This window comes from Schistocerca nitens, chromosome 5 (assembly GCF_023898315.1).
Source record: "Schistocerca nitens isolate TAMUIC-IGC-003100 chromosome 5, iqSchNite1.1, whole genome shotgun sequence".
In the NCBI taxonomy this organism is placed as follows: Eukaryota; Metazoa; Arthropoda; class Insecta; order Orthoptera; family Acrididae; genus Schistocerca; species Schistocerca nitens.
Genome location: NC_064618.1, coordinates 756,623,007 through 756,637,160, shown reverse-complemented (window position 1 = coordinate 756,637,160; position 14,154 = coordinate 756,623,007). Strand labels below are relative to the sequence as shown.

At 43.9% G+C, this 14,154-nt stretch overlaps 1 protein-coding gene across 1 annotated transcript in view; it reads right to left on the bottom strand.

Annotated features, from left to right (window-relative positions):
- The window catches only part of LOC126260701 (uncharacterized), a 67,866-nt gene extending 53,985 nt beyond the window's left edge, over positions 1-13,881 (bottom strand). The window contains exon 1 of the mRNA XM_049958036.1: positions 13,846-13,881. Coding sequence (XP_049813993.1) covers positions 13,846-13,867 — 22 coding nt within the window. The 5' untranslated portion in view covers positions 13,868-13,881. The remainder of the gene's footprint in view (positions 1-13,845) is intronic.
- Positions 13,882-14,154: the final 273 nt, after the last annotated feature.

The window sequence follows — 14,154 nt, the reverse complement described above, 5'->3', positions numbered from 1 at the left end:
ATAGTCACACTGTCCAGCGAGTGCAGGAAGGTGGAGGTTCCCTGCTGCTTTGGAGTGGCATTATGTGGGACCGAGGTACGCCGCTGGTGGTCATGGAAGACGCCGTAACGGCTGTACGATACGTGAATGCCATCCTCTGACCGATAGTGCAACCATATCGGCAGCATATTGGCAAGGAATTCGTCTTCATGGACGACAATTCGCGCCCCCATCGTGCACATCTTGTGAATGAATTCCTCCAGGATAACAGCATCGTTCGACTAGAGTGGCCAGCATGTTCTCGAGACATGAACCCTATCGAACACGCCTGGAATAGATTGAAAAGGGCTGTTTATGGACGACGTGACCCACCAACCACTCTGAGGGATCTACGCCGAATCGCCGTTGAGGAGTGGGACAATCTGGACCAAAAGTGTCTTGATGAACTTGTGGATACTATGCCACGACGAATACAGGTATGCATCAATGCAAGAGACTTGCTACTGAGTATTAGAGGTACCGGTGTGTACAGCAATCTGGACCACCCCCTCTGGTTCTCGCTGTATGGTGGTACAAAAAGCAATGCGTGGTTTTCATGAGCAATAGAAAGGGTGGAAATGATGTTTATGTTGATCTATATTACAATTTTTTGTAGAGGTTCCTGAAATCTCGAAACCAAGGTGATGCAAAACTTTTTTTGATGTGTGTAGCACTATGCAGAAAGAATTTAAACTTTTAGATGACAATAAAAAAGCAAAAAACTTCAACAATCGACAGATGGAATTCATTGTTCTGTATATCAAGAAGCACTTTCAATTAAATTTGCAGGCATGGAGCACTAAAAGAAATTTGTGGTTTGAGTAGTAAAATTTTTGAAGTTGCATCCATTATTATATTTTCAGTTGCAGCAATTTTCAATGGAAATGGAACGAAGTGTATGGAGCCTTCATATAATCGTATTAGCGAAAAGTTCGTTGTTTAAGTCTAGGGGCATGTCTGGAACGAGTTTTAGTTTTAAATCTCTCTGTTGTTAAATTTATGAAGGAAAACGGAACCCAGGAACGAAAATTAGAACATTCAGAATAGACTGCAGACTTCACATTTTAAGTGGACTTGAATGGCCTCTTCCCATAGTAGGACATTGCAAGGTTATTTCTTTCTGATTTGATGGGGATCAATTTAAAAAGCTAATCGCCTTGTAGAAGGAACACATTTTGACAAAGACAATCCAGTTCCTTATATTCACTGGCGTTAAAGAAAGCGCGAGCTTTGAAGAATTCATTGTAGCCTCGCAAGAATTACACAGACGGTTTTATAAAGGTTTTGACGACACTGTCAACCTGTTTCCGAGCTGTTTTCGAGACCTTTTGCCGTTTCAACTGAAAGCGCCCTGTGCATGTAGCGCTGTAACTAACTGACCTGCAAGCCTAATTCCAGTTTCAATTACAAATATTTTTACATTAAAACTGTCCAGTACGTCTATATAGTTTTTTTCAGGTAGATTTCCCAATTCTTCATAATGAGGTTACAAAAGTACTACAGTATTTCGATTGACATATTCGTGTGAAATGCCTTTTTTCGATTATGAAACTAAATAAGCCACAATTATGTGGCAGTTTGAGTGCGAAACTCTGTAAAATTGTCTGTATCTATCCGTATGCCGATAGTTCGTACCAGATAAAAATTATATGATGTCTTCAGCACGCCAAAAGTAATTAATTAAGACTGAAAACTTGTTTTGTTTGTAATCTGTTGTTGAGAAATGTAGAACCAAGTCATATGCTGTACGAATGTACTGACATTTAAATGTGGCGCATTCGCTGTTTTCCTCCCTCCCCTTTCTCTCGCTCAGACAGCGCGGCGTGGTGGTGGAAGCAATGTGAAGAGAGGCTGAGCGCTTTGTCTACAGGCCCGGGCGTGGCCCGCGAGCGTAAATCTTGGCCGCCCCTGGCTTCGATTCTCTTCCTATTCAAGTTTTCCAACAGTCCATAATTCATTACAGTTCATTGCTGTGCTACAAACGAACTTTGTCAGAAATTTGTTCCTCAGATTAAGGCTGAAGTTCAATACTGCTTTTTATGACCGCCTTACTTCGACCGTGATGCATTATGTTGCTTCCAAGGTAGCAGAATTCCTTAGCTTCCAAAAGTTATCTTTCTATTTAACGCTACAAGCTGTATTTCTGTCCACTGGCCCCTCCCCGGTAATCCACTCCCATCTTGCCACCGTGTCTTCCCTCGCCAATGGCGTCGTTTGGATCATTTGGATGTGGTATGGATGCAATCCAGCTTGGTGTCGATATCCCAGGCCTTGGAGCAACGTCCTCTCGCTCACTTTGCTCCTCTATTGACATCATACAGCTAAGGGCAACCCGTTCCAGTCTTCATACCAAGGAAAAATACCTGACAGTCCTAGCAATCGAACATGGTTGATCATCCGCGCAGCGGTCAGGCACGCTGACTACTTAGTTACGGAGGATACAGGTGCATTTACTCCGGCGTTTCGGCAGATATTTGGAATTCCTTTTTTGCTACGTGAAGCTGGAGTCAGCCCAAACCAATCAAACAAATATTGCGCATCACGTCTTTCATGGGACGTCCATTTTGGATGGAAACCGTCGGTTTGTTTCCCATAACAGGCAAAATGATTTTTAAAGTGGAATTTTACGTGGCCAGTGGTCCAAAACTACTTTGGACGCAGTGAACAGTATTTGCTTCTGTTGACGATAACAACACCTTGAAAAAGGGAAATAAAAAAGATCTGTCGTAACACCAGAGAAAGTGCGTCTCACGACACATAGGAGAGACAACACTGGAATAATTTCACCCATCACTGCGCACACATATCACACCAAAAGACAAATACACTACTGGCCATTAAAATTGCTACACCAAGAAGAAACGCATATGATAAACGGGTATTCATTGGACAAATATATTATACTAGAACTGACGTTTGATTACATTTTCACGTAATTTGGGTGCATAGATCCTGAGAAATCGGTACCCAGAACAACCACCTCTGGCCGTAATAACGGTCTTGATACGCCTGGCCATTGAGTCAAACAGAGCTTGGATGGCGTGTACAGGTACAGCTGCCCATGCAGCTTCAATACGATACCACAGTTCATCAATAGTACTGACTGGCGTGTTGTGATTATTGTGACGAGCCTGTTGCTCGGCCACTATTGACCAGACGTTTTCAGTTGGTGACAGATATAGAAAATGTGCTGGCCAGGGCAGCAGTCGAACATTTTCTGTATCCAGAAAGGCCCGTACAGGACCTGCAACATGCGGTCGCGCATTATCATCCTGAAATGTAGGGTTTCGCAGGGATCGAATGAAGGGTAGAGCCACAAGTCGTAACACATCCGAAATGTAACGTCCACTGTTCAAAGTGCCGTCAATGAGAAAAAGAGGTGACCGAGACGTGTAACCAATGGCACCCCATACCATCACGCCGGGTGATACGCCAGTATGGCGATGAAGAATACACGCTTCCAATGTGCGTTCACCGCGATGTCGCTAAACACGGATGCGACCATCATGATACTGTAAACAGAACCTGGATTCATCCGAAAAATTGACGTTTTGCCATTCGTGCACCTAGGTTTGTCGTTGACTACACCATCGCAGGGGCTCTATCTGTGATGCAGCGTCAAGCGTAATCGCAGCCATGGTCTCCGAGCTGATAGTCCATGCTGCTGCAAACGTCGTCGAACTGTTCGTGCAGATGGTTGTTGTCTTGCAAACGTCCCCATCTGTTGACGCAGGGATCGAGACGTGGCTGCACGATCCGTTACAGCCATGCGGATAAGATGCCTGTCATCTCGACTGCTAGTGATACGAGGCCGTTGGGATCCAGTACGGCGTTCCGTATTACCCTCCTGAATCCACCGATTCCATATTCTGCTAACAGTCATTGGATCTCGACCAACGCGAGCCGCAATGTCGCGATACGGTAAACCGCAATCGCGACAGGCTACAATCCGACCTTTAACAAAGTCGAAAACGTGATGGGTACGCATGTTTTCTTCTCCTTACACGAGGCATCACAACTACGTTTCAGCAGGCAACGTCGGTCAACTGCTTTTTGTGTATGAGAAATCGGTTGGAAACTTTCCTCATGTCAGCACGTTGTAGGTGTCGCCACCGGCGGCAACCTTGTGTGAATGCTCTGAAAAGCTAATCATTTAATCACTTACATATCACAGGACGTTCTTCCTGTCGCTTAAATTTCGCGTCTGTAGCACGTCATCTTCGTGGTGTTGCAATTTTAATGGCAGTAGTGTACCTTGGTTGTAAGACATCCATAGCGACCATATAATGTATTTTTGGGATTCGGAGGTGATGGTATGTAAGCGTAACTAGAACACTTCAAGAAGACTTGTCTTATATAAGGTTCACTCTTCAGCAAAAAAGATTTTTCGTTTAAGACAGCCGTATCAGTTTAAGAGATGATGTATTCTTTTGGAAGATATGACATGCAAAAGTATTAGGAGACTAATGTTGTTAGTGTCAAATTCACTGTTTCTGGGATCGCTAAGCATCTTTGTTGCAGTCAGCATGGAATTTATCCCCCAAGAGTGGGGGTGGGGGGGAGGCCGGTGGATATAAGACTGAATGAGACATGCGGATCAAGAACTGAAAGATTTGAAGCAATTTCGCTCGATCTTGGTAAACTCAGCGGGTAAGATATTGGTCATCCTCTGAAAAGAGCGTATTGGGGTGGCAGTTATTGAATTGTGACGAGACATGCCTCGACAGGGAACTGGTGTGTGTATGCCAGCCCACCGTATGAAATCTGTGAAGAGAAATGGTTCGTCGCAGAGACGTCAGAGAACGGTAGAAATGAACTATTGTTTTTGGACGTGTCCATGACCACAGCTGAATGTAGTTTCACGATTTGTTGGAGTTTCATCTCGTACTGTACAATGTGTTTACAAAGAAAAGGTGTACCACTCGCAACCATGTGAAACGGCCTAAGAATAGTGGTCGTAGAAAAATCATAACCGACAGGAAGCAGAGGTGAGTGTCCTGATTTGCCGATGACAAAAAAATGGTTCAAATGGCTCTGAGCTCTATAGGACTTAACTGCTGAGGTCATCAGTCCCCTAGAACTTAGAACTACTTAAACCTAACTAACCAAGGACATCACACACACATCCATGCCCGAGACAGGATTTGAACCTGCGACCGCAGCGGTCGCGCGGTTCCAGATTGTAGCGCCTAGAACCGCTCGGCCACCCCGGCCGGCTGCCAACAGGAATGCATGTCCATCTCAGGCATTTAGGAGCGAACATTGCGAAGGGAACTTACTGAAATGCACGTTTGTATTTAGTGTCTCAGTAAAAGTCGTTTTTCACAGCGGCGCATAAAGCTGCATGTTTTCAGTAGAACAAACTACAAACAAATTGGACAGTAGCTGATTGTAAGTGCCCATTGCGGCCCGACAATCGCTGTTTTACCTAAAATGTTGCGTCGAGTGCACCGACAGCACATTAAGGTCTTCACGTTGCAGCGTATTGAGGACGCAGTTAAGTCCGATGGTGGTTCTGTGATGTTTTGGATGGGTTGACGTACCATGTCTCGGACTCATTCATTCAGTTTACCATGAGCATGAACCAGAGTGTTTGATGCAACATTCGCAACAACCCATTGTTGCTTTGTCGTCTACGTCTTTAAGTATTCTGTCGTCCAGGACTTAAACAACTCCCTGATTTTGACCGTGAACATTCATGCCTCCTCAGACATTTGCTCGCGAGCAGTTGCGGCTTGCTGCGGAGTGTGAGAAATGGTCGCGACAATATAGCAAAAGAGCGACCTGTGAAATATGGTGTGGTCAGTTTTGACAGTGCTGCCACGTAAATGCACCAGTGGCGGGTCTTCGTTTTGTAACACCGACACCGACAGTGTCTTCGCTTTTAAATCCGCAGTCAGAGAAAGGGTAGGTCTGCAAAATATTTGCTTTGTCACAATACAATGAATACTTTTAGGAAGTTTAGTAATTCATTACAAGTCTTACCACGACAAAGAATACTAAATCTGAAAGACCTGAACATAATGGATGCCCCAGGAGGTTAATATTCAGGAATATGAATGAAACGATAACTCTAAGCAAAAAAGATTCTGGAGAAGAAGGGCTCTAAAATGCCAGTCTCATGAGCCATGAGAAGTTCTTATCGATATTGTGAAACAAATCCTTCCATATTTTTCGAGAAGGTGGTATGGACCCAAATAAGAAAAAATTGTCTAGTAAACGTGAGCTCTAAAATCCACACATGAAGATATACGAGCACTTGTTCAGTAGAAGCGTGTCACAATAGCAGCTCTTCAGGAATGTACTTCAGGGCACATGGCTGCTGGAATTTTTTTCCTTCTTTCGGTCCACAGTACCCCCTCTCAAAATATTAAAAGCAAAGGTCTTGCGGTAGAAGAGACCTGTTTCACAGTATCGAAGACGAAGGAATGCTCGTAGCTCTTAGAGTACACATTGTAGAGTCAATGTTCACTAGATTTTCTGCTTCTAATGATCGATCACCCAATATCACTCAGTATTGACCATTCCTCCTGGGACACCCTGTATGGACTACATTTTAAAATTTAAAAGGAAGCTCTCAGAACATGTGGAGGAAGGAGAAAAGAACTCAAGTGAGCTCACCGATCGGATAAATAACCAAACTGCAGTAGTCTTAGTGAAGTCCTTGCACCGTTACACGGATGGCGATTTGAAAAATAAATGCTTGGTAAATGCAGCTGAACATTTTCCTCTTCAGGTAGAAGAGTTTCAGATGTTGTCGTTATCAAACATGACAGTCACGTGTCGCACACAGAATATACACCACAGAATATACACTCCTGGAAATGGAAAAAAGAACACATTGACACCGGTGTGTCAGACCCACCATACTTGCTCCGGACACTGCGAGAGGGCTGTACAAGCAATGATCACACGCACGGCACAGCGGACACACCAGGAACCGCGGTGTTGGCCGTCGAATGGCGCTAGCTGCGCAGCATTTGTGCACCGCCGCCGTCAGTGTCAGCCAGTTTGCCGTCGCATACGGAGCTCCATCGCAGTCTTTAACACTGGTAGCATGCCGCGACAGCGTGGACGTGAACCGTATGTGCAGTTGACGGACTTTGAGCGAGGGCGTATAGTGGGCATGCGGGAGGTCGGGTGGACGTACCGCCGAATTGCTCAACACGTGGGGCGTGAGGTCTCCACAGTACATCGATGTTGTCGCCAGTGGTCGGCGGAAGGTGCACGTGCCCGTCGACCTGGGACCGGACCGCAGCGACGCACGGATGCACGCCAAGACCGTAGGATCCTACGCAGTGCCGTAGGGGACCGCACCGCCACTTCCCAGCAAATTAGGGACACTGTTGCTCCTGGGGTATCGGCGAGGACCATTCGCAACCGTCTCCATGAAGCTGGGCTACGGTCCCGCACACCGTTAGGCCGTCTTCCGCTCACGCCCCAACATCGTACAGCCCGCCTCCAGTGGTGTCGCGACAGGCGTGAATGGAGGGACGAATGGAGACGTGTCGTCTTCAGCGATGAGAGTCGCTTCTGCCTTGGTGACAATGATGGTCGTATGCGTGTTTGGCGCCGTGCAGGTGAGCGCCACAATCAGGACTGCATACGACCGAGGCACACAGGGCCAACACCCGGCATCATGGTGTGGGGAGCGATCTCCTACACTGGCCGTACAGCACTGGTGATCGTCGAGGGGACACTGAATAGTGCACGGTACATCCAAACCGTCATCGAACCCATCGTTCTACCATTCCTAGACCGGCAAGGGAACTTGCTGTTCCAACAGGACAATGCACGTCCGCATGTATCCCGTGCCACCCAACGTGCTCTAGAAGGTGTAAGTCAACTACCCTGGCCAGTAAGATCTCCGGATCTGTCCCCCATTGAGCATGTTTGGGACTGGATGAAGCGTCGTCTCACGCGGTCTGCTCGTCCAGCACGAACGCTGGTCCAACTGAGGCGCCAGGTGGAAATGGCATGGCAAGCCGTTCCACAGGACTACATCCAGCATCTCTACGATCGTCTCCATGGGAGAATAGCAGCCTGCATTGCTGCGAAAGGTGGATATACACTGTACTAGTGCCGACATTGTGCATGCTCTGTTGCCTGTGTCTATGTGCCTGTGGTTCTGTCAGTGTGATCATGTGATGTATCTGACCCCAGGAATGTGTCAATAAAGTTTCCCCTTCCTGGGACAATGAATTCACGGTGTTCTTATTTCAATTTCCAGGAGTGTAGTACACGACGTTGAGAGTCGGCTTGCAAATCCTTGTGAAGAGTTCGTTGCATATTCTTTGATGCTGAATAGAAGTGTAGATATCATGGACAGAGTCCAGCAAGTCATTTTTACCGGAGGCTTGCAGTGAACGTGAGGTCAGAGAAGAGCTCATGGCCTTAGTAACAGTGAAGATAACTGCATCAGCAGCGTTGAAAAAAGTACAGAAAATATAGGTTTATGGTAGAATTTGTTAGTTTCCTTGTCTACAGATGGAGCGCCAAACGCGCTGGGAAGTAAAAGAGGTTTTTCAGTGCAACTGAATAGCAAAAAAGTCATTGTAGTATGGAGTGATATCAGAGGTGTTCATCACATGATTCTCCAGTAGAATTTATGTGCAAATTACTCATAATGTCATTTTCTTAAATGTAATGAGTTTTGTTGTGCCTGCGATTAATTATATTTGGAAGGGCGGACTTTATGACGGATAACTGAATCTTGTTCATCAGCCATTGCGGAAGTCTGCCTTATTACAGCGAGGCGTGCTGGCTAGGTTTGAGTCACCTCTCCATATTAAGTGAATCTACATTTACATCTACATGGTTACTCTGCAATTCACACTTAAGTACCCGGCAGAGGGTTCATCGAACCATTTTCATACTACTTCTCTACCATTCTACTCTCAAATGGCGCTTGGGAAAAAGGAACACCTAAATCTTTCCATTCGAGCTCTGATTTCTCTTATTTTATTACAATGATCATTTCTCCCTACGTAGGTGGGTGTCAACAAAATATTTTCGCATTCGGAAGAGAAAGTTGGTGATTAAAATTTCGTAAATAGATCTCGTCGCAAAGAAAACCGCCTTTGTTTCAGTGACTGCCACCCCAACTCGCGTATCATATCAGTGATACTCTCACCCCCATTGCGCGATAACAAGAAACGGGCTGCCCTTCTTTACCTTTTTCGATGTCCTCCGTCAGTCCTACCTCGTAAGGATCGCACACCGCGCACCAATATTCCAGCAGAGGGCGGACAAGTGTAATGTAGGCTATCTCTTTAGTGGGTTTGTCGCATCTTCTAAGTGTTCTACCAACAAAGCGCAGTCTCTATTTCGCCTTTCTCACAATATTATCTATGTAGTCTTTCCAATTTAAGTTGCTCGTAACGGAATTCCTGGGTATTTAGTCGAATTGACAGCCCTTAGATTTGTGTGACTTATCGTATACCCAAAATTTATCGGATTTCTTTTAGTACGCATGTGGATGACCTCGCACTTTTATTTGTTTAGTGCCAGTTGCCACTTTTCGCACCATACAGAAATCCTCTCTAGATCATTTTGTAACTGGAATTGATCGTCTGATTATTTTACTAGGCGGTAAATTACAGCGTCATCTGCAAACAATCTAAAGGGACTGCTCAGATTATCACCTAGATCATTTATGTAAATCAGGAACAGCAGAGGGCCTTTGACACTACCTTGCAGAACGCCAGTTATCACTTCTGTTCCACTCGATGATTTACCTTCTATCTGATGATAACAACGCTGATCTACTGCTTGAAGTAGTTGGACTACAATGGTACTGGGAATATAAGGACTAATTTAAGAACAAGAGATTGTTAACGACAAGAATTTGGATCCACATACGTGTCTGAAAGCTGTGTTCGACAATGAGAAACTTTGCTCGCTGCTCGCACACGTGCCCTCGCTACCACCTCGCGGAGCGTGTTGTTTGTGTAGCCCTGGTGTGGACACTCTCATCTTCTAAGATAACAACAGGACTGCCCTTATTCGTTCCTGATTTGACGAACTCTGTCGCATATCGACTGGCCTCCAAAATCACCAGATTTTAACCGAATGGCAAAAGTCGGGGATTGCCGGCCGTGGTGGCCGAGCGGTTCTAGGCGCTTCAATCTGCAACCGCGCGACTGTTACGGTTGCAGTTTCGAATCCTACCTCGGGCATGGATGTGTGAGATGTCCTTAGGTTAGTTAGGTTTAAGTGGTTCTAAGTTCTAGGGGACTGATGACCTCAGATGTTAAGTCCCATAGTGCTCAGAGCCATTTGAACCAAAAGTCGGGGATCATTTGGAGAAGCGAGTGAAACGTAGCAGTCAGTATCCCAGCACTTGGTAGCTCCCTGTACCAAGTATTGATCGTCTGCAGTTCCTTCTGCATTTTGCTACGATTTTTTAGCGGCACCATTTTTCTCTGTATACAGAAGCATCATCCGCGGAAAGCCTCATGGAACTTCCGGCGTTATCTACTAGCTCACTTATATATATTGTGAACAGTAACGATCACATAACATTCCCATGGGATGCACTTGAAGTTACTTTTACATCTGAAGATTTCTCTCCTTTCAGAACGACACACTGTATTCTGTTTACCATTAACTCTTCAATACAATCACACAGTTGGCCAGATATTCCGTAGTCCCATATTTTGTTCATTAGGCGGCAGTGCGGATCTGTATCGACTTCTGGAAGGCATTCGATACAACTCTGCACATTAGATTGATCACAGAGATCATGAACCGACTCCAGTGGCATACGTAGCAAGAGAGGCGTTCTGCATCATTGTGTGGTTTATTGTTGATGTTACGATAGCGTACGTTCCTAACACAGTCAACAAATATATTGCTCCCGCCTACGTATATCTCGCGAAAAGACCATAAGATAAAATAGAGGGATTCGAATCCACACGGAGGCTTTACCAGAAATGTTCTTCCGTCGAACTATTCGCGACTGGAATAGGAAAGGGAGAGTGACAGTGTTGCATAAAATACCTTCCGCCACACACTGCAAGGTGGCGTGCAGAATATAGATGTAGATGTATAGACCTATATAGTTATCAACAAGTGGCCTCAGCTAGATGTAGCTACCTAAAGAAACTTGTTAACTCACTTCCTCGGCGAATTGGGGCCATTATCAGGGCTTGAAACGGTGTTACACCCTATTAGTATGAGAATTAATTTTAAGTTCGGTGTGCTTATTATTATCATTAACTATCTGGGAAAATACTGTGGGGATGTGACACAGTTTTATACTTTGCATATTGGATTACTTCTTTCAAAAAATATGTTAATTACATAATTTTGTTTTTATATTGTAGGCAGATTTCATTCTCTTTGCTGCACAATATAGCTCTTCAATGAAAAAAAAAAGAAAAAAAACTGGACAACGCCGAGTAAGCAGCGATATTCCGTAACACGTCCCAGATAGTGCTTTTCTAGCTTTTCATTCTCATCTGTAACTACACCTCCAAAGCTATGATTCTGCATTACTTAGGGGAGACGATATGAAATAAAATCTCAATGTTTTCTTCTTTTATATGAATACAATATGATACAACAGGGAGTCCGTGGTCTTACTGGAATTTATCATAAGGTAGTTGTCTATCCTGACCACAAAAAAATTTATTGATAATCCGACTCTCACTGTATCATCCACGGAGCACAATGCTCATTGCAAAATGCAGTTCCTTCCAGAACCAAGTAGGTTTTGGCAGAATTTCATGTTCAGATCGAGTACGAGATATGAAAAGAAACGTTATTTGTTGTTATAACTTTTTCACGAAAACACAGATAAATTCAAATTAATTTTCTGTTTGGAGAAACCTCGACGTAGTTCTTTTTCATAGTTGACTTTTTTTTTATATTTTCCTCTTGCAACCGATTTTTACGTGTGGTTACGTTGTTGGCTACGAATTGTTGGTCATTAGTTCTATGTTTTGACAATGCTTCCGTTTTATCAATAGTCATCGAAGCAAAACAGAGTGTCACGTCAACACTTTAATGAATCGTGTAGCGTTATTATCTTCGCCGCTTAATGTGTCTGTACAGCTCACACAGTGCATCACAGTCGTGAAGAGACACAGTCGCGAAAGGGGAAAGGCTTTTTGAACTAGCAACAGACTTTTGCTCAGGCAGTGGATACGTGACAGAAAAATGATAATGGATGTCGCTACCATTGAAAACGGTTATTAACGGACAAACACAAATGAACTTTTTGCTGTCGTGTTAGTCATACGTCATCAAAACACTGAAGACATTCTGAAAGATTTCTAGCATAATTTATGAAACTAAAATTTATTAGGATTATGACAGAGTTTCAGAATCAGAGAAGTTCAACTGTTGTTCGTCAAGATATACCTCTTCGGCATTTCAGTATAGTTGTTTCCCAAGTAAAAGTCTCTAGAACCACCGAGCGAGGTGCCGCAGTGGTTAGCACACTGGACTCGCATTCGGGAGGACGACGGTTCAATCCCGCGTACGACCATCCTGATTTAGGTTTTCCGTGATTTCTCTAAATCTCTCCAGGCAAATGCCTGGAGGCTCCTTTGAACGGGCACGGCCGATTTCCTTCCCCATCCGTACCTAATCCGATGAGACCGATGACCTCGCAGTTTGGTCTTCTCCCCCGAAATTACCCCCCCCCCTTTCTCTCTCTCTCTCTCTCTCTCTCTCTGGAACCCTAAAGGATTAAATATTTTGGGACTGTGTGCTGTATGTAACCACATGCAACACTTCATTTTGCAGATTCCTACGTAATCGTTTTTGAAAGCCAAAATTCAATTCACAGAAAAAACTAGTATCTGAATGTACTGTGTAGCATTAATATAGAAGTATTGTTTCATTAATACTCGCTATTGCAGAACTAATGCAGGAAAAGCATTTTGTTTCTCGTAATGTTTTAAGTGGCTCAAAATACGTTTTCTTCCTGTAAGGATTTAACTTGTGAAGGACTACATTAAGGATGTGAAATGAACATGTTTATTTTCAATTGCCTCAGAGTTATGAGTAATACACTACTGCCGGAAATCTGCCAATATTCGGTCAAGTTCCATTTCATGTACCCTTATCAACAACACGATGACTGCTGTAACGACAAACAGGTGACTTTTAAACACAGAAATAATTATTTTAATGCCAAGTGCAGACATTTATATTGCGGTACTTGCTTTTAAGAGGTCGTTCAAATTACCCATCTCACCTAGTCGCTTATAGACCTTGACTACTAACAACACCAGCTGGAGCAACAGTTTTAGTATGAATTATACCTAAGTACTTACTTAACATTAACCTGTTTATCACTGGTTCGGAATTACATTACTTATAGAAAAAAATCTGCGTCAATGAATTCGAAATTCAACAGGTTAATATGTCAAAATAGTAATTAATAAATTTTAATCTACAACCTAAAAGTGTTTCTCCTGTACAATCCTTAAACATTGGGGAGTGGTTCCTATGCCATGTTCTGCTACTCACCCACGGAAAATTCAGTTAAAACTACTTGCTTTGTTTACAATGTAAGTATCTTCGTCTCTCTCCTACTGTTCACTATGAACTTACTGGAAAAATAAAATGTGAAATGATTAATGCGACTCATCCTTTTAAAATAACTACATGTTAGCAGCACCAGTAAAAAGAATTTATTAAGTTTTTTCAGTGGTTGCTGTCCTGTCCGAATTTCGTAGTCTTAAATTAAACGGTATAGCTCCAATTTGAAGTTGAAAGACAGAAGACTAAAAACAGTACTGCAGTTCTGCCCGAAAGACAGAGGACTAAAAACAGTACTGCAGTTCTGAACAGAAGACGGTTTACGCAACTTACCGGTGCCCTTAGCCTTCGCCATTATGAAGTGCAGCGTTCTCTGGTCGCCGTACGAATGTCCGCAGATAGAAGTTGTCGAGAATCCAGAGGACTCCGCGACTTCTCAATTCTCTTTATCCCTCGAGCTGCTGCAAATATGTCAATATTAACGTGACGTGAAGCTCCCCTTGGAAAGGCCGTGTAAACGAAATGAAACATTGACCTCAATAAGCATGAAATCTTGCCGAATTAATCTGGCGCACCTTTCGTCATTATTGGAAATTCACTTTGTTGGAAAATCTGACACTGACCTGGGAGAGAGGAGAAGGC